The sequence below is a fragment of the Camarhynchus parvulus genome, chromosome 5 (assembly GCF_901933205.1).
Source record: "Camarhynchus parvulus chromosome 5, STF_HiC, whole genome shotgun sequence".
Taxonomy (NCBI): Eukaryota; Metazoa; Chordata; class Aves; order Passeriformes; family Thraupidae; genus Camarhynchus; species Camarhynchus parvulus.
The window spans coordinates 26,154,395-26,178,985 of NC_044575.1; the positions used below are offsets into that span (position 1 = coordinate 26,154,395).

At 41.2% G+C, this 24,591-nt stretch overlaps 1 protein-coding gene across 2 annotated transcripts; it reads right to left on the reverse strand.

The window, feature by feature from the left end:
* Nucleotides 1–411: 411 nt before the first annotated feature.
* Nucleotides 412–24,431, reverse strand: LOC115904452 (dynein light chain 1, axonemal-like). Of its 2 annotated transcripts, XM_030949863.1 has the most exons (10): nucleotides 23,903–24,431; nucleotides 20,819–21,021; nucleotides 19,554–20,006; nucleotides 13,713–13,751; nucleotides 10,713–10,822; nucleotides 10,000–10,055; nucleotides 8,424–8,479; nucleotides 7,067–7,193; nucleotides 6,525–6,668; nucleotides 412–5,000 (listed from the first exon to the last, which is right to left on the reverse strand). In XM_030949863.1, the coding sequence occupies exons 1-10, from the start codon at nucleotides 24,429–24,431 to the stop codon at nucleotides 4,921–4,923; spliced, it is 1,797 nt and encodes a 598-aa protein (XP_030805723.1). In that variant the 3' UTR covers nucleotides 412–4,920. The 2 variants fall into 2 exon arrangements, with proteins under 2 accessions (XP_030805723.1, XP_030805724.1); XM_030949864.1 differs by lacking the exons at nucleotides 19,554–20,006; nucleotides 20,819–21,021; nucleotides 23,903–24,431 and adding an exon at nucleotides 16,284–16,381.
* Nucleotides 24,432–24,591: the final 160 nt, after the last annotated feature.

A 24,591-nucleotide genomic window follows, 5' to 3' on the forward strand; every position in this document is an offset into this window, starting at 1 on the left:
TGACCGGTCTCCTGTGAGATTGCACTTAGGATCTAAGGCAGTACACCTGTTAATTTATGCTGACCTTTTCATTTCAATATTTTTGGCAAAGCTGGCAGGAGAAAGACTCGGCCCAAGACATGAAAACACTAATTTTTTCAGAGCAGTGCAGAAGTCCTTGCTTTAGTTTATTCCTGTGCCTGTGGTAGTTGGATCGGCAATAGCATTTGGAGAAAAAAGTATTTTGCTTGGTATGTGAAGAGACAGGGAACACTGAAGCCTTCACTTGAGATTACAGACCAGGACTTAAAGGCTTTAAGTCATGCATTTGCATCCCTGTCAGAGCCAGCTGACAAAAGTGCTGAAGTTTAGTACTTTCACTAAATCTGAGGCTGTGCAAACAAACCTTGGCCGATCAAAAAAACCCACACATTTTGAGCAATTTGGGTTCTATCTTTTTTTAACTGCTGGATCTAAGCCCAAGCTTCTGGAAGTTATTTCAGCTACTGAAAGAAACCTTATGAAGCATTTTAGTGACTAGTAAGCTTTGAGTTAGTGGTACTGTGAGGAGTTCTGTAGTAACTCCCTATATGCTTTCTAAACAGCATTACAACCACCACTGTAGGATGCTGCTCTTGTCATTATTGAGACTAACTGCTGTGGACTGTGGGGTAGGAAGAGTTTTCTTTATATCAGAGTTTTGAAATTACATTTCAGTGACATGGTCTACTGAAGGCTGAAGTTTCTATTAGAGAAGCCTTTGAATCAGTTAGTCTTCCCCTGTCTGGGTTTAATGGAACTGGTTGTATATTACTGTTAATAGAATTTAAATTCAAAATGAATTAGTAATTTTGTGCTGAAGAAAGACCAACCACTTCTCTACTTACCTGGATATTTTTCCACATATACCAGTAGTAGACTTTTCTCTTAGGACCTAAGAACAAATTCTGACAACCAATGTCTTAAAAGATTGAAAAATATTTATGTATCAGAATACAACAATCACAATATATCAGCATTTTTAAAGGCTTAAGTTATTTTCTATTCTAAAATATAGAGGCAATAAGGAACAGCATTTACATGCTATCATACTCTAAATACATTGCTTCCTGAGCAGCCAGGAAAGTTTAATGAGAACAAAATTTAGTTTCCAAATACTCTTCACAAGCTGAACTATTTCATTACACATCAGCCAAAGACATTTGTATAAAATAAGGTTATATTATTTTTGAACAAGTTTCACAGAATAACATTTATAAATATAGGCCTAAATAATTTAAACACAGCAAATTTAACAGCTTTTCATGCTACAAAATTACTGTATAAAAAAGATTGCCAAAGAGGATGTTAAAAGTGCTCTCTTACTTGGAAATTTTTCTAGATGAGCCTACTTCTAGTGTAACCTGAGTCATCTGCTGGTTCTCAGGTCTCTTATTTTTCCATCAGTTCTCAATAATCACTGCATACATCAATCAGCTCTTTGAAGACAGGTGAGTGTGCCAACAAGCAAGCAAAAAAACCTAACTAGTTCCTACCACTAATTTAATTTTAGGATATTTCTCTAAGGAATAAAGTGGATGCTAGTCCTCTGTAACTTCACTGGGAAAAGCAGAATTCCACATGGCTTGCACATTTTATATAGGTGCCCTTTTCATTCATGAATAATAGTGTACTTACTGCTTCACTGGATGTGGTGTGATAGGGAACAGCAGAATGCACAAATGAAAGCCAGACCTTCCAGCATCTCACTCTAATGTCCCTGTGGGCGCACAGGCCAAGGTGTCACTGCCACCTTGTACATAACATCGTGTAGCACCACCAATATACAAACCAGCTGTTTTAGTTCTACCACCTCTCTATGTCTTCCATTGCATCCAGTGCCTAATTTTAAAGTGCATATTTAAAAATTTAGGGAAACTACTTTGGAGGAGAAAAAGTTCAAGGAAGTTGTTTTGTTCTTGAGAGTAATCATGACTCATTAGGTAAAGCAAGATAAAGTGAAGCTACCAGCTTTGAGACAAAGTATCTCCTGATAAACAAAAGCCACAGTCAATTCTTTTCTTACTGTATTGTTTCAATGAGACTGACACATAGTTTTTATCAGAAGAGTTTTAAATTATATTCTAAGACTAGATGCTCCCTTCCTTCAATAATGATTTTTTTTCTCCTTTTTTTTCCCTTTTTTGTTGGTATTTATAATGCAGCCCTCAAAGAAAAGAGCTAGAGAATTTGTGCCATTTCATCTGTGGAAAGCACCAATGCCAGTGGGCCACACAATCCCCCCAGCTCTACCACCACCTACAATGCTTTTGGACTGATCCCTGTAGGTGTAGCCTCTATTGATCACTTACAAGAGCCAGGAAACTGCTCTTATCCCTCACCACTTGTCAATGGATCTATGTTTCACTTCAGTCATTACAACATAGTCAGAACACTAAGTTTCTATTCTGCTCTCAGAATGCCCCAATATAGCCAAAGTATAGAGTATTTGCTGTATCTAATGTAACCTTCAGAAATGTACAGGCTTAGGCCATATTTAAAGAATCAGCCAGCAGGATTACTTGGCATTGGACTGCGCTTGTCACTCCCTTTTCCTCCTGTCACAATCGTGTGGAGCTAGCCCAGCCATACACACCACTTGCAGCTGTGCTGGGAGAGACTGGTCCACAGCTTCAACCACTTTTCTTTGTGGCCAACCACTAGGAGAAGAGCACCATGTAGTCTATTCTGAAAATATCTCCAAATACAGAGATGAATTTGGCATTTCTGCTTGTTGGGAAGATTCAGAAGGCAAGTTTTGAGTCAGTCAAGCTCTGGCTCACACGAGCCACACTTTGACTACAGTGGTCAAGGGCACAGCCAATCCGCCTGTAGGCCTCCCCAGCAGACGGGGCCAGCAGGGCCTAAGTGTGCCACGGGTTCTGTACTGCCCAAACACACAGTTCCACCTTGCCAAGAATGGGTGGCTGCAAGTGAACAGAGTGGCTTGGCTTCAAAAGATGTGTGGAATGACTGCTGACTGTACATGCTCCTCCATGGTGCTTCTTGGTCAATGTTGCCTTTACTCATAATAAAGCTAGGAGAATACTTCTAAAGAAATAGCAAACAAAAATGAAGTTGTCTAAACCCAGTGAACTAGCTAACTAAGAAAGTAGTTTCTGGTAAAGAGAACAGCTGCCTGGAAATAGTTTGTGCTGGGTGAAGAATGTCCAGAGTTTTTGCCATTGTGCTCTTGACTTACTTTTAGTAATGGATCCAAATCAAACTCTTCCGCAAATGCAAACTTAAATCAGAATGCTTTAGAATTCCTCCAATAATCACAGATTTAATAGCAATATATTGAAATTAAACTGTGATTGCCTTGTAATCATTTACTTCACAGTGATGAGTTAGAAACTGATTAGAGAATTGCCTACTACAATTATATCTGGAGCTTGAGATGTGTACCATTGTTGCCTGGGCCAGTTCTACCATACATCTCTGAACTTGGCTTCCAAGATTTCAACTCTTGCCACACCTTCATGAACAAAATAACTAAGTGTTATTCTAACCCCATCCCTTCCATGTCTGGGCTGGAACCAGCAGATATACTTGTCACTTTAATTTAAAAAAAAAGATGGTACCACAAATTAGAAGAAAAGCTTGTTTAAAAACCAAAAAGGAACTGCAGAAAAATCTACTCAGGTGACTCCATCTATTCTTCAAAGAGAAGAAGAAAAACTGCACTTTTGGCATCCCACAGTGCAATCAGGTATGTCTTCATCATTGTTTAATGCTTTTCACTAGAAATAGCCACATATGGGTGCTTTACTAAAACTGGTTACCCTGCAATATAGCACATTCAGTACCTCTTCAATACTTTTTTTACCAATGCCCTCATCTCATCTCATCTCATCTCATCTCATCTCATCTCATCTCATCTCATCTCATCTCATCTCATCTCATCATCTCAATCTCACTGTCCCCACTAACTACATCTACTTTCTCTCACTGCTTATACCTGTGCTTTCACAAAAATTTAGTATCCCCAAATCAAAATTTTCTGTCCTCAAGCCCAGGTCTTCTGTTTGCTGTTAGTTTCTCTGTTACTATCAGCCTCCTTAGTTACAGGAAGATTCCAGAGCTAAGAAAGGTTATGTCCACCAGTGACCCAATCCAAAGCCAGAAATCAGCTGTAGGCTAATAGGCATCCTATTCAAAAGTAATGTCTTAGTAAGAGACAAAACCCAAAGTTAGCAGGTATTTTAGTCTTACAGAAACCATGCAATGAATTCCCATTGCCTCTTAAAAATAAATAAATATATAAGTTATACATGGCCTTCTAAGCAATGCAGTTGAGTTCCAATATGAGAAGCCCATTTCAAGACTTAAGGCCAGGAACAAATGCTCATCAGACCAATAACTATTTTGTGCGTATGTCTGCAACTACTGGGCCTGTTTGGCATAACACTTCAAGGATTGAAAAGGCAAACTCACATATTAAAAATATTGAGAAAGTCCTATGAAAAAATTAAACACAACAAAGCTCGTCAGGTGTCTCTAAACCACAACATTATTCTTCTGGCCTCAGAGTTTCCAATTCAGTGTTGGCCAGCAGCACCAAATAAGCTAAAGCAATTCTTTTATAACCCAAGAGTGATCAACAAGCACCACTAATCAGGAATTAAAAATAGCTATGTATTAATTTAAATAAAGATCTCTTGCTAGCCAAACAGCAGGTAAACTCAGCTCCACTAGTCTCTACAGAAGGTGTCATAAGCTTGACAAAACCAGTGTGAGCAATTTTTGGTAACTAACTCTTTGGGTGAGAGATTGTGGAGATAAGCTGGTCTTTTAAAAACTGCCCAAAGATTTTCTTCAAAACAAATACTTTTATAAAAGTTTATGTGCAAAGCTATCTGGAGTTATTTTAATAATTTAATACCCAATAAGAAAGTGTCATCAGTTTCCTCCTTCTGCTCCTTCTGCTCCTTCTGCTCCTTCCGCTCCTTCTTCCTCTTCTCCTTTAACAACTAAAGTACCTAGGAGAAAAAAAAATAGGAAAAGAAGAAGAGGAAGACATAGTTAATTATGATCTACCTGAAATTATGAACTTACCTGAATTATGAATTATGATCTTATCTGTCCTGTTGGAAAGAGTCAAGAGTTGTATTTCCTGCCTGTTTCTAACCAACATGAACTTCTGCATAGCTCAGCTGGTCTTAACTAGAAAAGCCTTCGACTTATGAGCTCCTCCGCTGTTGGATGTTTTTCCAACTTCTTGGGTAACAGGAAACAAAAAGGTACTAAAGTATGGTCTGCAAAAATCAGCCCCACTTGGCACCAAGTCAGTTCAATTGCTAACAACATACCCTTCTCTTGTGGGGCCCCTACTTTGTGCTGCCTTTTCCAGGACATATATGCCCAAGCTTTAGTGTGATTAGTAATACTACCAAGGGCACTTTTTGCCCACAGATATATCCCCATTCCTTTTTTTTGTTTTACCTTCTAAACTTTTCCTATTACAACAGCAAATGGACCACTGCAGGCCATCCTTCCTAGCAGTGCAATTCTCTCATCACACTTCCACTTTCTAATAATTTTTTTTACTGCAGTTAATCTGGTTTTAGATAGAGTCCGGTAATAGGCTTCCCATCCACTGCTCCCTGTAGTGAAGCTGTCTCCTCTTGTTGACATGCCTCCACCCTTCCCTTCCCTTCCCTTCCCTTCCCTTCCCTTCCCTTCCCTTCCCTTCCCTTCCCTTCCCTTCCCTTCCCTTCCCTTCCCTTCCCTTCCCTTCCCTTCCCTTCCCTTCCCTTCCCTTCCCTTCCCTTCCCTTCCCTTCCCTTCCCTTCCCTTCCCTTCCCTTCCCTTCCCAGCTGTTATTCTGACTCTATCTTAGTGTTACCACTCCTGCTCTCCCCTTCATTGCTTTAGTACACAGGGGATAACAGTGAACAGCTAACATCTCCATTGACAGGAATTACCATATTTTAAAAGAGATTTCAAAATTATCTAATTTTTAGTCACTAAGCGGTTGAATATCTTTTCATAGCAGTATCTTAAATAGGAGAGGACAGTTCACAAATTGAGGCTTACTGCAGTAATGGAGGGGGATATTCAGGCATTTAGGAAATTTGCATGCAGATTTGAAAATATGCCCCTGCATCAAAAGCAAACAAGAGCATATTCCTGTCTATCTCCATTATCTCATGTCACCTCTTTTGTTGGGAAAACTGTAGTTCAGCTTGGCAGATGAAGGCCTTGTTAATTTATTTAATGCTAAATCTTTCCATTCCCTATTAGGTATTTGATAAAACTACTTGGGTAACTACAGAATAATGCCCAACTGTAAGTTGCAAGACCACTTGGATTTAGCACTCCAAAATCCATCAAACACTGTGGCCAGGATCTCAGTAACTACTTTTGAATAACTCTGAAGAGGAGGGAGGAACATTAATTTCATGGGCACACAAATAAGTCTCTGAGGTTATGTTTAATTTCCCTGTGGTTGTCATTATATTAAGCTTTTAACTCACCCCAATTGCCTCTTGCCCCAAACTCACCATCCAGCTTTTTCAGCTTGGGTACCCGTTTAGTTGCTTCTTCAATCCAACTGTTCTGATCAGTGGCAAATTTCTCTTGTAGTGGATTGCCTACAAACACCAGCTCCTCTAGTACTGGCACCTCTGCCAGCCTCACAAACTCTGCTGCAACCACAAAGGTGAAAACAACAACCAGATTGTGGAACATGGAAAGTACATCTGCACCACACACTCCTTTCACACTCAGTGCAAAGAGCATGGGATACAACAGGAGAAGGACTGCTTGGATTCTAACTGGTGTCAGGTTAAAGAACAGGGATGTGCTTTAAGAGAGGTTGGAGAAAGATGATTCAAAGCATGAACTTAATTTGACTTAGAAGTTAAATTCAATATTCTATTTTTATTCTCTTGCATGAGTGGATGTTTAGGGATTTTGCACGTCTGCAGGCTTGTCAGTTACAATCAAAGCTCCATGAGATACAGCACTATTTTTCATTTGGTGACTTAACTCAGGCATTCACCACACTACAGAAGTCTCTACAGAGTAGAGATGCATGGCTTACCCCAGTCTTTCACCAAATTATTTGACATATAAAGAACCTTCAGTTTCTTCATTACACGGATACCCCTCAGTTTCTCAATTAAGTTGTATGAGATCCACAGCTCCTCTAAAGTTTCAGCAACTGCCTCCTGGAAAATGACAGGACTACTCAGATAAGCAGAAGTACATCTCCTTATTATTCATACTCTTTCTTCCCCTTCTACAGGTAACATCATGTGAGAAAATATTAAGGTATATTGGTCCTCATTTCCTTTTAAGCAGGTCCCTAATTATTAGGCATGACAAATGCTCATGGGAATTAAAAAGCAAAGTTATATATGCAAATATATGTAAGGAGGACAGAAATCTCTAAATTAGAGTAAAACAAGATGTAACTGGCTGCAGTAGTTCTTAAGGCATAGGGGCAGAGGAGACATATCTGCCTACCTGTGCACTGCAGGCATATGTGAAGAGAATGCAATTCAACAACTTCAACAACTGCTTTGGAAAGGATGTTACACAGTGTGAGAGCATTATTCATTCTGGTATATTCTTGTATGTTTGTATCTGCTGGCCAGAAATCACATTCCTAATTCTCTCAAAAGAGAGGTTTTTTAAAGTCAGTCATTACACATTAACTCTGCCTTTCACACTTAAGAGAGATGGTATCTCTGAAGGTGAGAACAGCTTTGAGGCGAAACAGTATCTCTTGAGAAAGAATTTATATAATCATTTAAAAAATACTGATTGAAAAAAGTATTCTTCTGGCCCGAATTAAAATGTAACAAAATTGATCCAATTTTTTCCCTCAACTAATTTTCCCCTACTAGGTAGACTCAGTCCTGCCACCATCAACTCTAAAGCCATATCATATCAGGTGCCGGTTAACATAAAAGGGACTGACTCTAAGGAAGTGTGTTTTTACAGGACTGCCAATATTTGTATTAAAGAAGCACAGCGTAAGTATCTTCAGGTAGAAAATTCTGCATGCAAAAAGTCTGCAGGAATTATATTCATGTAAAGGCAGCAGAATTTAAATGGCTTTACAGATAGACAGCAATTTTCAAATAGAATTTCTGATTATTTTTATTAAAGACAATAAAATCTCTCTTCCTAAAATTTTCCAGTGTAGTAAATTAAGGTAGAAAAATTTCCAAACATTAAGAGAATTTGAACCAAAAAAAGTGAACAACTATCTGAAAATTCAGAAGCAATGTGTAAGAATGTGAAGAGATGATAGCAGAAGGAGAATATAAAAGGTTAGTGCCTAACCTTTTATTCACTTAATTTTATTGAATTCAGCAAAACTTGTATGGACACAGGGAAATTACCCCATATTCTATTTTGTTAGTGAAGTATTGATACTAAAAAGCACATACCAATCCATTCAAGTTCTTTATGTTATTTCTTCCCAAAGACAGAATCCTCAAATTTTCTGCAATAAATAAAAAAAAACCTCATTAATAAATGGGGTTTCTTTAAAATAAGAAGGTGCTGTAAGTCAGGTAAAATGCCATATTCTGCTTACAAACTGCACTCTGAACAGGCTACCTTAAGAAAGAATAACCTAACAGAAACAAACCCTCCTGACCTAAACAGATCAGCAGGAATTGATGCAGGGGAAAGCTCAGAAACACACTCATGAATACAAAGCTGCTCATGTATAGGTTACCTACTTGAAATTCAGTTTTGATAAATGCTGAACAAAAATCATTATTTCACCTTGCACCTGAGCTCTAACTGCTGACTTGCTTCTTTTGATCTTACATAATTCATATCCCTTCTTCTCCAGGCAAAAGTGGTGCTGATCTTATTTTAAGGCAGCAGATTTGGTTTCTATACTACAGGCAGCATATAAAGCTGCCTTACAGATGCCTGGTGAGAGACATTCAACCTAGTTCTAGTTTGTCTGGCTTTAGCATCAAATACTTGATATAGGCTGGATGTTTTGAATCTACATTAATATAAATATTTAAGATGCTTTAACAGCTTTTAATGTTTTATACCACTAAAAAAATTCATTGGTTTCACTTCTATGTATAATTGCCTAATTATTTTTTCTCATGATAGTTACACAATTAAAGTATTAAAGAACAGTTATTTGGAAAAACTATTGGAATATGTTTCCCTGACTAGTATTTCCAAATCTTTTGAAGTCTGAGCTTATTATGCAAAGAAATAAGTTTATCAAGTTCTTTGGCAGATCTCTTGGTGTGCAGTTGGAAAGGATGAGATTCCAGGTTCCTTATCTATCCAGCTGGCATTTTAATAGGAACAGAAAAGCCTGAAAGCTCCACTTCAAAACCTGCACCTCTTTGCCAGCCTCATGCCACAGTCAAAATCTTGAAGACAGACCATTAAGACTTCTGTTCCAAAGTCAGTAACCCAAGAGTTTCAAAGACAGGTGTCCAAGAAAGAAAAACTCTACTTCTAGACAGGTGGCACATCCATTTATAAAGTATGAACAAAATGAAACCAAGTATACCCAATCCTCTGCAAAGTGAAATGACATTTTCTCCATCCAGGTCTACAACACTCCAACCTCACTGCAACCAATAATGCATTTGCAGAGTTGTTGAACTGCAGACTGTCTCCATCAGGAGCATGGAAAATGGTCATGACATCACTCTAGAACTGATTAGGTGTTGAATAGCACAGCAAGGCTCATGGGAAGGTACTGAAGTGCTTACTGAATGGAATTTTTTGATTGTTGCACTGTGAGACAACTGTCAAGGCTAGTGCAAGGATACCTGCTGCAATACACCACTGCTGCTCAGCATGCATTCTCCAGTAAGACTGGTCATTTTAAAGGTCACTTGTAATGTTCTATGAGGAGGGAATAAAAAGGGATAATAATAGGTATAAATAAAGCTGGACACTTGTAACAAATGATGGCATATCTCCTAGCCAGGCAACTAGAAAACAAACACAATGGACAGCTGGCTTGTCACTTACTTAGGTTGTTCAAGTTGGCGATTCTGTCAATGCAGTTTGTAGACAGTGATAGTTTCCTTTAAAAGAAAGAATAATCAATTCACAATATATAAGGGATCACTACACTGGAAGAGTTCCATGTCCCAACACCACTGCATTAGAAATAATTATATGTTCTTGTCTCATTAGACGGTAAACTAACTGGATGTGTAACAGACTCAAAATATCCTCAAACCATTAAGCTTTATTAGTTTCTGGGAAAGTACCATGAGTTACTTACATTAAATACTGGATTATCTTTTGATGCCTAGCCTTATGAAGTACATGGATGTTTATTTCTGAAATTATTCTAATCTCTTTCTGGAAGTCCTGCTCAAATTGCCTCTTTTTTTCCATGAATTTTGGAGTGGATCATAAACATGCCGTTTAGCTGATAGACTCCAAACACAAATCTACAATTATATACTGATAAACAGTATATAATTTTTCTGGGGACAAATATTAATGCAGAATCTACCCTAACACCTTCTGAGTTAAGTTACAGGGGTCTTTGAATTAAAAAGGGCAATTGTGTGCAGAAAGAGAAGCTCAGTTAAGAAAGAAAGAAGAGAAAGTTGCTGCTTTGAAGGCCACACTTAAACACAGTAAACACATATCTGCAGTGGACAGCACAAAAAACTGAAAGGAAGAGAAGAGGATTATTTCGTTTCCAGCATGTTTTTAATTGAACTTACTCGCAGTTAACTAGAGCAGAGAGGGCGCCATCCATCTTTTCCACGGGAGGAATCTGCCCATACAGTTTCACTTCCTTTGCCTCTGAAGCCTTCTGGCCACTTTTCTCTTCCTAAAGAAAAGGGAAGGTGAAGAAGAGTCTCACTGCTACATACAATTACCAAAAACTACTACACTAAAATAATTACTCTAAAAATGAATACTATAGAAGGAATTCCCATATACTACGGGAAGGTGAAAGCATTTTGAGTACTGTTATCAGGATTCCTGCTAGTGTAGCATAAAAAGGGTAAAGCTAGCTTATTTTCAAGGTATCAAAATAACTTACACATTACATATGTTGGGTTTTAAAAGTTGTGTAACACTTGAGCAATTTAGTAAAGGAGTCATCTGCCACAAGGAATGGAGAATAGATTGAAGGCTAAAATTCTGGATTAAGATATTTCCATGGAGACTGACAAACAGAAACCTCAGCTAGGGCCATTCTATAGCAGAAGCAGATTTAAAAGTTCTGACAGAAAAGTCTCCTTCTCACTTCACCCAGAAATCTCAGAACTCATGCCCAGCTCACAACACAAACTGAATATAGGGGAGTGTGTTTTGGGGGAGAACTTCAACAGATTCACAGCATTAAGAATCTGAAAAAAAAATCTAATTAGCCATTAAAAAAGAGTGGGGGAAGATGTCACACTTAAGAGAATACAGCAAAAGACAGATTTCCTATTGACAACCTAGGTTGATAATTCAGAGTCTTGAAAAAATGGATACAACTTCGGCATTTACGTTTATTAAAAAATATCGTCAATTAAAGCTTTTAAAATTCTGAAGTGATGGCAATTATTGACTAAACGCTTGGAACAAGTATCTGTTTAGAGAGTAGCAGCAGTTTTGACAGCTGCCTCCCTGACAGCACAAAGGGAGCATTTTCTCAGTTCACTCAGTGTTCAGTGCAAGGACTGGAGGTCCATTAACAAAGGAGAAATCTTGGCACTTTCAAAACAAGGACTCCTGTTTTCTCCTCCATTTCATGCATCTACTGAAAAGAGAGATAGCTGAGTGTGCCCCAGTTTATATGGCTACTTAGTAATTAAATTAATCACATCCCCTAAGTCTTTCAGTGTCCCACAGCAGAACATCAGGTTTTGATAACATTATTTTTCCTCTTATGCACCCAAAATACTTCAGAAAACTTAATTTAATTTTAAAAAATCATGTTGTCTTGCACACTTATTTATATTCCAGTTTCTGTCCAAATTCAGTGTAACAGTATTTTTACTCAAAATGAATGATTTAGCAAATAAGCACATCAGATGTTTTGCTGGAATATGGGGATACATGTTCAAACAAAGTAACTATATCAATGTGAAACTTCCATTTTCTTTTCTAAGAACAGTTTGTAATCTATGAGCTCATACCAACAAATAAAAATACATTTTTCTGTAAAAACATGAAAGGGAGAGAGCTTCCAACACAGACTGGGCCAGCAGTGAGCTCACAGCAGTGAGCACCTTCAGGAAGAAAATCCATCCAGATTGCCAAGTACTTCTGGAAGCAGCTGCACAGCCACAATATGCCACAGAGAAAATATAGGTAGAACAGACATGTTTTTGTAAGAACAGGTTACATGTTTGCCAAGTTGAAGCTGCTTTGATTTCAAGTTGCTTTGATTTAACTAATGTCACCCTGACTGCAGGGCATAGGTAAACCCTTATACCAAAGGGAAGAAAAACATTTGGAATACAACACAACACCAAATGCAATTGTACAAGTCACGTGGATCCAGATTAGGAAGAGTAAAAGGAAGATTTAGACCCACCCCTAAAAACTTGAACAGAAAGCAAATTCAGCACTTTATGCTTAATGTTAATGGAAACTCACTGACACAGGCTGATTCTGTCTAAGAGACATGTGACAGAAGAGAAAACAAAGAATAAATCTGTTAATAGGAAACATGGAGCTGAAGGTCTGGAGGGCAGAAAGAGTGAGGGAGGAAAAGCAAACTATTTTTATACACAGTTCATACCTCTACTAATGCTTATGTCTGCAAGTTGTTGCATTCTAGTTCTTACTAGGAGAGCAGCAGTGAAGTTTGTGGGATATACCAACATAACTGGAAAACCCCTGAAATACTGAAGGTACTGAACCAATGATAAAACTCAAAATGGAAGTAATCTTCAATTACAGGCTAGTACCTTGAGCTTCTGGCTTTCAAGTGTACCTACCCACGCTATCACATCCAGATCTTCCAGAGGCCAAAACATTTATAAATCATTGCTCTAGCAGCTGGCCAGAATTAGCAGGAAAGCATATGAACACCAAACAGCACATCTGTGCCTTCATCTAAAATTCAGAGACTGGGGAAAGATTCTCACTGGTTTTACTGGACAGTGAACCTGACCCTTGAGCATCCTACATCATCATTTGGCATTACATCCCCATCCTTGCCAACACATAGCTTTTTGGAAGACCAGGTCAGCCAAAATCAAATGAGCTTCTGTATTAATAGAGTATTTAAGAAGAAAAAAACCCAAGAAACTCATTCTGAGTTAAGTTTTGCACAATATGAGGGACTATATGTCAAAAGACATGTAGAAGATTCACTGAATTCAGTACAGTGAGAATTTCATACTTGTTTATTCTGTGGGAAAGACTGCACTAGGTCCCACTTTCTTTAAAGTGAACAGAGCATAATTAAAACATAACACATCCCCAACTTTGGATCTCTTTTGTGACTTCAGGCCCATGCATATGCAGCAGAACAAGGCAGGAGGGCAAAACAGACTAATCTTTACTGGTTGTATCAATTTAACAGGAACATACAGAAAGTCCAACAGAATGTGCTATACAACAACAACAACAACAACAACAGGAATCATCATTTTACTTTGTGAAACTTCTTAAAGCATATATTTCATGCAAACATATTTCTTACAATGTTTGACAAACAAAATTAGCTGAATACAGTCAAACCTCACACCGCTAGACACTCTTCTAGTTCTTACCCATCTGGCTAGAGCTTCTTTGATGGTCGTTGCTTTTGCCTAAAAGTGAAACAAACTTAAGTGAACATTCGTTGAATTTTTTAAGTGGCTTGTTCACTGCAAATCTTTTCTTTTCCTTCCCTCTCCCTATCCTGCTTGTTTGCCCCCCTTCCACCACTTTCCTGTATTATCTTGGGTCAGCCAAGTCAAAGAAGTTGGAACCCCCCAGTGTCCTGTAATTTTGTTTTCTGGGGTACTTTGCTGCATTTTCAGAAGCAAACAATGAGCTTAATGTCAGGACATTATCTTCCTGATCTTACTCTCTGTCCCATGGCACACTGCTTATTAGCTTTTATGGTGAAATTCAACTTAAAGGCATAAGAAGTTACTGCAATGAAAATTGTGGTCTAATGCTCTTAAACCCTCACACTTCCTATTGTGCATTAGCAGCTTCCTGCCTGAAAGCAAGTCTGTGACCAGAAAATTATACAGCCTCCTAAAATTCACTGAAGAAAATAAGGTACAGCTTGCCAAAACTCAAGAGCAGTCTGGATTATATATATTTGGGGTTTCTTTCCAATGGTTTCATATTGAGTTACACCATGTGATGTGAAAACATGTATGTGGTGTTATTATTCAGTTTGGAAAAATCTGAGAGCTGCTTTTTAAGGACTGACCCACTGACCAACTTTCTGTTGTCACTAACTCTTACTTTTCCACCTCACATCAGAGTCTCAGTGAAACCACACAAAGATATCCAAAACAGCAGTATATAAACAACATGCCTAATGCTTCTCTAAACATTAAACATAATCCAAGATGTCTTCGATTAAAAAGGTTTCAGAGATCAATCTTTTACAAACAGTGATCAACAGCCTTCTTTCTACAAATACAGGAAGACTCTAGTTTTGGCATCTCTGTTGCTCCTAAGTGTAGCAGGGTGTGGATAAAAGCAGCCTTTCAGGTAATCAAATATGTAACCCCCCACACTGCAGAAGTTAAAAACAACAAACTAACTTCCCCCAAAAATCTTACAGGCAGCCACCTCAGTCACAGAGCTTTAGTGTTGGGTACTTTACTCTGGACCACAGGAAATTCTGGTCCCAGCAATAAAAGGCAATCGCTGAGGCAGCTTTATACAAGAAAAGGCCACAGCCACTGAACACCCAGCAACAGCCTAAGAGCAACACCAGGGAGCCTGAGCATGCATCTCAAACAACAACATGCACCTCCATTTAGACATCCTCAGATGTTCCAGCTCTTTCTGCCCAGGCAGAAATGACAGGCACTCATTTCAATCTGCTCCATACCAAGTGGTAGCTAGCTCTAAGTCCTATTGGAGATGACCTGCAAACTTGAGCCCCAGCAGTAGCTCCCCAATGTCTGCCAGAGATGAACATCTGCATGATCTCCTCTGGTTCAGAAGATCACATCCCTAAGCTCCCACTACAACAGCCTCATTCAAGCCAATTAACAGCTACCAGTGTGGAGGCAAAAACAGCTGGCTTCCAGTTAATTGGGGATTTTTGGGCAGAAACTTCATTGCCCTTTTCATAATTATGGCAGCCAGTCACCACAGCATTTGGGTACATGATCTCAGTCACTCATGTTGAAGGCAGAAATGCATTTATAAGATCAGTGGCTGCTGCTGTTTCGAAGTCATGCCTAAAAACAGTTTGGACTTTAAAGCTACTGATCCATGTGAGCACAAGGACCAGCTTCTTCCCTGACCTCTGTACACTTATCTCTGTTGATTTGATGAAAACATGGATATCAGCACAGCAGGTTATCTGGAGAGCACATATTCAGGGATTTCATTTTCTTTGAGATGCACTTGAAATTTCTGTAGGTAAATCAGAGTATCTTCTGCCACAGGAGGTTACTCAAGGGAAACTTCCTCCAAGAAGCTTATCTGCAGGGTTCTTCTACTTCTGCTACTTCTTCTACTTCTTCTACTCTGCAGGTTCTTCTGCTTATTGAACAATTTTCTACAGGTATTTAGACTAAAGAAAGTCATAATACTTTATTTTAAAATAGTCAAAATGCCAAGTGATCAGTGGGCACCCTGAAGAGTCACCATCAACATGGCAGAAACAAGAAACAGAATCTCTGAAGGGGAAAAATAACCACACCTGTACTAGTAATAGTTGTAACAAAAGATGAATTCCCCCCCAAAAAACACAGCAGTTGGACACATAGAATCTACAAAATTTAGACCCCCAGGAAAAAGCAAAACAGCAACATTTCGCCTTTATTGGCAGACATTTATTTCTATTTAAAATTTATGAAATCGGAATTCCACAGCAACAGATACCAAGCTAATCGCTGCAGTGATCACCGATACCGCCGCCTTAAAACCACGTACTAGCGGAGGTTTGGGAGTTCCCTCTTTCCTCGCTTCTCCCCGAAATCCCCCTTTCCCAAGGGACAGCAGCAGGCCACCGGCCCCCGCCTCAGCCGCCGCCCCGAGCCCCCCGCTGCCTCCCGGACGGCTCTCGCCGAGCCCGGGCTGCTCGGCAGGGCCCGGCCCCGGAGGGCTCCGCTCCGACCCCCGCCGCCGGGCCCCGCCGCCGCCCCGGCCGCAGGACTCACCATGGTGCCGTGGATACCGCGAACGCTCCGGTTGCTACGGGCGCGGGGAACGCCCCGCCCGGAACTCGCGTAGCGGCCCGCGGCGCCTTGTGGGACGGGCGGCGCTGGCCGGGGCCTGGTCCGGCGCGGGGCTCACGGCCCGGCCGGGACGCTGGGGAGCCCCAGGGGCAGCTGCGAGGGCCCCCAGCTGTGGCCGGTGCAGCTCATCCAGCCCCCGAGCACTCGCCCTGATGGAATGGGATGGGCTTTTGGCCTGGCGAAGAATTACTGTGGCGGGTTCCGGGCTCCTGAGTACAAGAGCAGCTACTGGAGAGGGGCCAGTGGAGAGCCACAAAGATGATTGATGCGAGCTCTGGAGTCTCTCTCTGGTGAGGAGAGACTGCGGGACCTTGGTCTGTTTCGTCCACAGCAGAGGAGAGCTCACCAATAGATACAAATTTCTCAAAGGTGGGTGCCAAGAGGACGGTGCCAGACTCTTTTCAAGGGTTCAGAAGATCACATCTCCTTGTCCTGCCCAGTGACAGGACAAGGAGAAACGACCTTAAGCTGAAACGAGAAGTTCCACCTCAAGGTGAAGAAGAACCTCTTTACACTGTTCCAGCAGAGTCCTGGAACAGGCTGCCCAAGGAGGCCATGGAGTCTCCCTCTGGAGACAGTCCAAATCCACCTGGGTGCATTCCTGTGTAACTTGTTCTAGATGACCCTGCCTTAGCAGGAGAATTGGACTAGGTGTCTCCAGAGGTCTCTTCAAACCCTAACAAATGTAAACCAATATAAATAACGTGGCTGTAACTAAGGCCATAATCAGCCACTCAGTTTAGTACACAGTTCAGGAAATAGCTACACATTCTGCAGTGCCTGCAATGCCTCTTGGGTCCCCAGGTAGCATTGTAAATATACAAAATGCTAGTAAATATACAAAATGCCTGATTTTCAACAGGTCCTTCTATTATTTTGTCCAGGAAACCCTGATTGACAAAAAGGCTCTTTGCAGTAAAATTACATTGTTTTTAATTTTTCCTCCATTTAAAACAAAGTATCATTCACTTTTCCAAACAAATACTTAACATCAAATTCTTACACATGGTTGTTTTTTAATAAAGGAAGTGTTTTATTTCTCTTTCAAATTGCATGTATCTGACAAAATCTAACACTTAATTATTTTAAAAGCTTGTGCTTTAGAAATTAAATCTGAGACCTCTTAATCTACCTGTTTTGTTGTTTTTTTGGTTTTTTTTTTTTAATTTACAACTTAACATTTACTTCCTGAACCTCCAGATTGCAATCTTGCATTGCAGTGCATATGCTGAGGTAGGACTGCAGTGTGGAGACACAGGTATTGGCACTGGGAGAGTGACAGAACAGGAATAGGGGAGGTGCTGCTCTTGCACAATTGATAACAGCTCCAGCTACTGACAAGACACAGGATGAGGCAAGAACCTTCACACAACAGACAACCCTTTCTCCTACAGTTGCTACTTGAAATGAGTTTGGAAAAAAAGGCAGTCTGACAGGTATGGGTGATACCAAGGAGCACCTTGCAGCAGGCTCTGGTCCTGGACTTCTGGAGCTGCTTGTGTTAGCAGAGGTTCAGGCACCAGACAGGACTTGACAAAAGCCTATTCAGCTGGTGAGGGAGTTTAGAGACCAGGCATGAAGAGATCTTTTGTGGAGTTCGCAGAATGGAGCTTCTCTTGTAAAGAGTGGATGAATAAATTGTTCAGTTGGCATTGATTGCGTGTGAAAAACATGTGACTTTAATCAAATGATAAGGAATAATAAAAGTTGCAGAAAGCTATTGAATCTGAGCAGCAGCATAATGACAGTTAACTGGAGAGAGATCCCTGAGAGCAAAGCAAAACTGAGTACACTAATGAAAGATTTTTATCTTCCTAGTCAGCTCTCAGCTTCCTAGGCAGCTCTCAAACTGGTCTGGCAAAAATTACTTTGGAAGGAGAAATTTTGTTGATAGAGGCCCTCCTTCAAAAGGCCTTCAGCACTGGCAGTATTTCAGCAAGACCCTCTTGAGAGATCAACTCATTTGGGAAGAAATTTCTTTCTACCTGAATGGTGAAGGAAAAAAAGGCACTAGCCAAAAATTAATTTGGATTAAAAAAAATAATCTTGGGCAGTCATGGAAAAGCTATCGTAGATTTGGCTTTGGGTGCTTTTTTTGGAGGGCATTGTTAGTTTGGTATGATTCTGAGTTAATCACCATAATAAGGTGACAGCTTTTTACAGTCAGTTTAAATCTACAGGCTAGGTTTTCTGTCTCCCAACTCTGCTTCCTCCCTAAGAACAGCTGTCAGCATCTGTTGACATCACTACTAAAGCATTCCACAAGTAATTAATCCCTAACTTAATGGTTGTATTTAGACATGCTCTAACCTATCCAACAGAATCTCAATACCCTGAGTGTCAAACAGCAATCCAAGACATTACAGGAACAGACAGGTACATCTCAAATACAAGACAGTGCCATTCTTCTTGGGTGACAAGGAAAAGCACTCTTCATTTTTCCATTCAGCACATAGTTCTTTTTGGAAAGAAACAGACTGTCACCAGAAGACCACAATGCTAGGTATATGAGCCTCATTTCAAGTAGCTTCAAATTTCTAGTAGGTTTCTTGAGCTTTGTGTAAATGGAAAACATGTCTGAAGTGTCTATGGCTGTAAATATGAGAATTCTGGGGTAAGGTAGCTTAGGACTCAAAGTCAGAGTCATCATTATTTGGATGTCTACGTTTATCATCCATCATTGCCAAGGTGTGATCCTCTCTGGCACTGCTGAGGGTGCAGGCTGCCTGTTAACATTCTGTGAGGTGTAAATACTGCAAGCAAGGAAGTACCTACTACTCTCTTCAGGTACTTGTTTCTTCATATCATGACCTCTTTGAGCTGTCAAATTTGTATCACAATGCAACCTGCTTGTTGTTTCACATCTCCTCTGTTTACCTAGTTAAATTAACTTAGACTGCTCCAAATAAATCCCTTTCTTTTTAAATTTATGCTTGTAACTAAGTAGTCATTTTCATATTTCAAGGCTTGTCTCAGTCAATCCCTTCAATTCACCAGTCATCACCAGTCATTTTGGTGGCTCAAGTTCAGTCCTTGCAGATCTGCAACTGCTTGTATGTGTTTAAGTGTTCATCCCAAATGCAAGTGCAGAAAATCCTGAATCTTTCCCCAGGAGTGTTCCTGTGCATGGGCATGTGCTTTGCTCTCTCCACCCCCCAGAACAGGCACCCCCAAAACACGATCCATAGCTACCTGACAAAATGGAGTAGAAGGAGGATCAATTCGGTGACCCGCTCCTGGATAACTCAGGAGCTCAAAGTTCTCTTTCCCGTGCTGGCGAAGACGCCTGATTGCCAGCTCAGCATATAAGGAGCTCTTCCACATCCGATCATCTTCCCCTACCACTAAGAGGAAGTGACCTTCTGCTTTTTCAATGGGGATCACGCTAGAAGAATTAGCAGGATTCATTGGGTCATCCAGAGCTTCAAAAACATCAAATACACCAGACTCAGAGACAGTGACCTTCTCCATATCAAAACGCAGCCCGGGCAGAGTCGTCTCACCATAATGGAGGTCTGCAACTGTGTTTGAACTACAGCCAGAGATTGAGACAGCAGCCACTACTTCTGGCAGGAAGGTGATCATGGAGAGTGCTAATTCCGCCCCTTTCCCAGTCCCAATCACTCCAACTCCTGGTCCTTTCACCTTCAAATAAGATAGGGGGTGGAGAAGAGAGAAAGAAAGGAATAAAGGAAGCATACATTATAATGGGATTAGCCATTAATTGACTTTGGAGTTGTTTTATTAAAAAAAAGGTTAGGTTAATTATTGATGTAACCTGTTGCAAAGTGACAGGCTAGACCCACGCTCCTCCTTCTGTTTATGGTCTTATTTTTCAGAGACACCAAGAGTGATCAAACCCCACAAAAAATGCCAAGAGGCACAAGGCATACCATCACTCAGTCCTTACCCGGTCCCTACCACAAATGTTAATGCAAGTTTTTTCTCATTTTCCTAAAACAGGTGATAGGAAATTCAAGTCTCAGGAAAATAAAATAACCTCACAAACTACATTCGAAGGATTAGATAAGTAGCATTTGTTTTGTCTTTTTCTAACCTGGAAAGTAAAACTGAAAGCAACATTCCACATCATCAAATTCATTCTTTCAGCTACTATGAGCAGTGTCATATCATCCTCTCTTAAAACTAATTGCTTTCATGTAAGAAAAAAACCCAAACAAGCCCAACATTTTATCACCACTGGTCCTGTTTGGAGGATATTCCAGCATTCACTATCCTACTGATCAGCAATCTTCTAGCTCCAGCATGAATTTAACAGATACTTTGAGCTGGAAGAAATTCACTCTCCCCAATCATATGCGTAAGCCACAACTGGGCCTAAGCTTGCCCAGCAGAAACTGATACTCAAATATAAAAAAAAAATCACCACCATCACCACCACTTAGGCATAACTGCTAAATCCTCCCTAGTCCCAAGAGATTTCCCACTGCACTCACCTTTGGGTGACGCTGTAGGAACCTTGCTGCCTCCTCAAAGTACTCAAGTTTTAAGTCTTTCAAGATCCTAGGAAGATCTTCAAAGTCAAAATATGGCAGAGAAAGAGCAGCAAAACCATGGGTAGCCAGGAGACTGGATCTAAATTCAATCAAGCCTCCTTCATCACCATACATGTCAATCACTCCTGGAAAGGGACCATCCCCTATATTAAAGAGAAGAGTTACAGAGGAAAAGTTATCAAACAGGACACAAAAAACTATCTGGTGAAGAGTAAACAACAAAATGCTTAAGACATTTGCTATTAATAGTCACGTAAGTCATTAGCTATTAATAGTCATTATTTTTCCATTCGCACAGCGGAGATTTAAAAGAACCAGTGCTATGTCCCTCTCCAGCTATTTCAAACTAAGAATAGGTCCAAGTGCTTACATTCCTGTAAAAATATATGAAGTTATAGGTTTCACTTTTTAAAACAAAAAACAAACAAACAAAAAAAAATCAACCAACAAAAACCCCCAAACAAACAAACAAAAAAACACAACAAAAAATAACAACAGTTCTAAATGTATTTTTCCATGGTCTTAACCTCCTGCCCTCAGACCAATCATACACCAAGTCAGCTATTTTCCCACAAAGTCACTTCTTAATTAGCAAAGTGCAAGCTCATGAGTAATGAGGCAAGACCACTGAGCCCTTCAAGTAAATTCTACAAAACTTACATAAACTCTGAAATAAACTGCATTGAGCAAAGCCCAACAAAGATAACCCATTGTTAAAATCAACTGGACTTACAAGCTCTCTCTAAAGCTCAGCATTATGAACCTTGGCAGGAGAGTTGCTCCTGCAGACATGACAAGACAGAAGGCCAAACTGAGAGCTGTGGGTGTGGCTGTGTGTGCAGGATGATGTACAGATAAACATGCACATACATGTGCACAGTCTGTCCCATCAAACTACACAAATAATCAGAACCACAATTTTAAACAGCTGTGCTTTTGCAGCCAAGGTCATGTTGTAAAATAATTGTATGCCAAGCCAGGAGATCTTAGGTTAAAAGGCTAAAGATGCTACTTAATGGAGCTTTAAAGACCCCAAGCAAGCTTATTTTTTTCTTTTTTTTTTTCCCTGGCAACGCTTGTTGCAAGAGTGTGTTCTCTGGCACTACTTGTATGTGCTAAAGAAACGGTCTTTGGCATTCCAACACACTTGAGAAAATGAAGTTTTCTTCCTTTTCTTTTTAGCATGTCCTTCCTAGACATGCTAAATGGTGGAAACCTCCCAGATTAAAGCATTAAGAAGTCAGAAAAGGACTGAAACATGCTTTTGGGTTCTTACTCGTTCAGTTCTGATATTTTTTTTTATTGAAGTTCAATAATCTACTTGAGAGAAAACAAGTTGGGATAAATTTATTATAATGCTATGGTCAGCAGTAACCTTTAGTTAGCAGCAACCAGCCTATATGGCAAGAAAATACGTATTTAATCATCACTCCTACCTGGAAAGCTTTCTAGCAAGAGCATGTAATCAGAACATAGTCATAGATGAATGTGTTTCTCTCTCATGAAGACACCCTTTAACTTGCACAAGGATCCTGGACTGCTTCTCTGAGTGCCTACACATGCCCAAGTATATGGGTCCTGCAGAGATCACTAAAAAGCAGGATAAAATGGGCTAGACAACTTTACCAACATTTAAAAACAAACAAACCTCCACATCTGTAACTCTTATTCCTGAATTGAGAAATCGCTTTCATATTAAAATTACATCATAAGCCCACTCGTCCTCTCACTTTTAATAAGAATGGTTCACATTTAAGATTCCTATCTTTAAAATACTAACTTTTTTTTGTCCCTGGAGCAAGAAGGGTATGGTCATAATGCTGTAACTGGATCCTCCATCATGAGGGATGGCAATATCATTTAAGCAATGATTCCAGACTTTTCAACACTGTTACAATGCCAGAGTTTCTAAAGGGGAAATCGCAGTTTCATCTTGCAGATGTCTGGATTCCCACTGAGCTCAGCAGAAATCAAACTCATCCTCTAAGGCAGGATAGATCAAAACAATGTCTCAGAGATGGAAAATCCAGCATGCTGACTAAACATCTGAAATTCAAAGTTCAATCCCTGTTGTTTTTTTCCTCAGTGGACTTTGGATCCGTATCTAAATGGATTAAAAAAATCATTGGTTTGGAATGAAAATACTTAAATACTTAATAACTGTAGTGATACTTACAGGAGTTGCTGAACCAAGTAGTTTTAAATTAGAGGTAATGTGGAGGGCAGTTCCAGCACCCACAACACTTGGGGAACTACAAGAAGTTTAACTCATAGCTCAAGTGTACAAACACAATCACCTGTGTAAGGTTTCATTTTCCAGCACCACTCACAGACCATCAGAATATCACAACTCATAAAGCACAACCATCTCATAAGCAGAACAGGCAGAACTTGCTCATAAATCCATTTTGGTTTTATACCACAAAAGTAACCTAACTACTAACTGTAGTAACTCTGTAGGAACAGAGATGAGATACATATATTTTTTAGAATTTCATCTGCTGCTCTGCTTCCTGGCTTGTGTTTCAAAGGGAAGAAAAATACCTTTTAAATTCAGTCCTACTTAGGGTAAAATCCTTGGGACATTCAGCACAGGCTCACACAATGAAGCACATCAGCTTTTCTGGATGGTAGATTCTGGTACTCCAGAGCAAACAAAAAACCTACTGAAAAACCACAGGCCGAGCACAGCAACGAAGTAAACTCTACATCCCCTGCTCCCCTTTAGCTCCGGCCCGTCCCGCAAGAGCCGCCTCCCCGCGCCCGCCCTACTCGGTGCCGCCGAGAAGGAGCAGGCGGGGCGGCCACGCGCAAGCCGGGCCCTGTCGCGACAAGTACTTGGGATATCTTCTTAAGAGCTCAGGGCCACATGTCTGCAGGGCAGCGTTCGGCTGTTGGGGAATGCGGATTCCCCGGGTGACAGCCCATGCAAGGGTTTATTTTACAAGATTTTCTTTGCTCTGGTCCGAGAAGGCGGGGGGTCCCGCCGGCCTCGGGGTGAAGGTCTCGGGCCGGGGCACTCACCCGGCGGCAGGAAAAGAGAGCCCCTTACGACTCCTTCCTTCAGCCGGATCCTCCGCACGCCGGGGGCCGTGAACAACCTCTGCACCTCGGCCTTGGCCATCACGGGCCCGGGCATGGAGCCGGGCAGGCTGTGGCCCTGGTGGACCAACACCTCCACCTTCATCGGGGCGCTGGTGTTGCGGGGAACGAGCCGCTGGTACGGCCTCTCCATGCCGGCGGGGGCCAGGCTCCAAAAGAGCCCCATGGGCTCCACGCCGGTGTAGTCCCCGCCGTGGGAGGCATCCGTACCCAGGTGCAGCTCCCCGCGACTGTCCGCCCAGTAGTGCGCGCACGACTGGAAGAGGCAGCCGCGCTCATCGGCCGCCACCGCCCGCAGGGTCACCGGCTGCCCCGGGCTCAGCCCCGCCACCCGCGTCTCTACCCGTTCGTCCGCCAGCCCGGCGGTGGGGGACACGGCCAGGCTGGCAGCCCGTCGGGCCGGCGGGGTGCGCAGCAGGGCCCGCGCCGGGGCGGCCAGCGCTCTCCACATGGCGGCGGCAGTGACGGGTGCGCGGTGTGGCCGCGCCGCCCGCAATATCGGTACCGCGGCCGCCGCCCCTTCCAGGCGTCCCCAATAGAGAGCAGAGCCCCTCCCCGCCCCCCAGCGCCGCAAGGCCGCCAGGCCCGGGCCGCTCCCGCCTCCCCCAAAC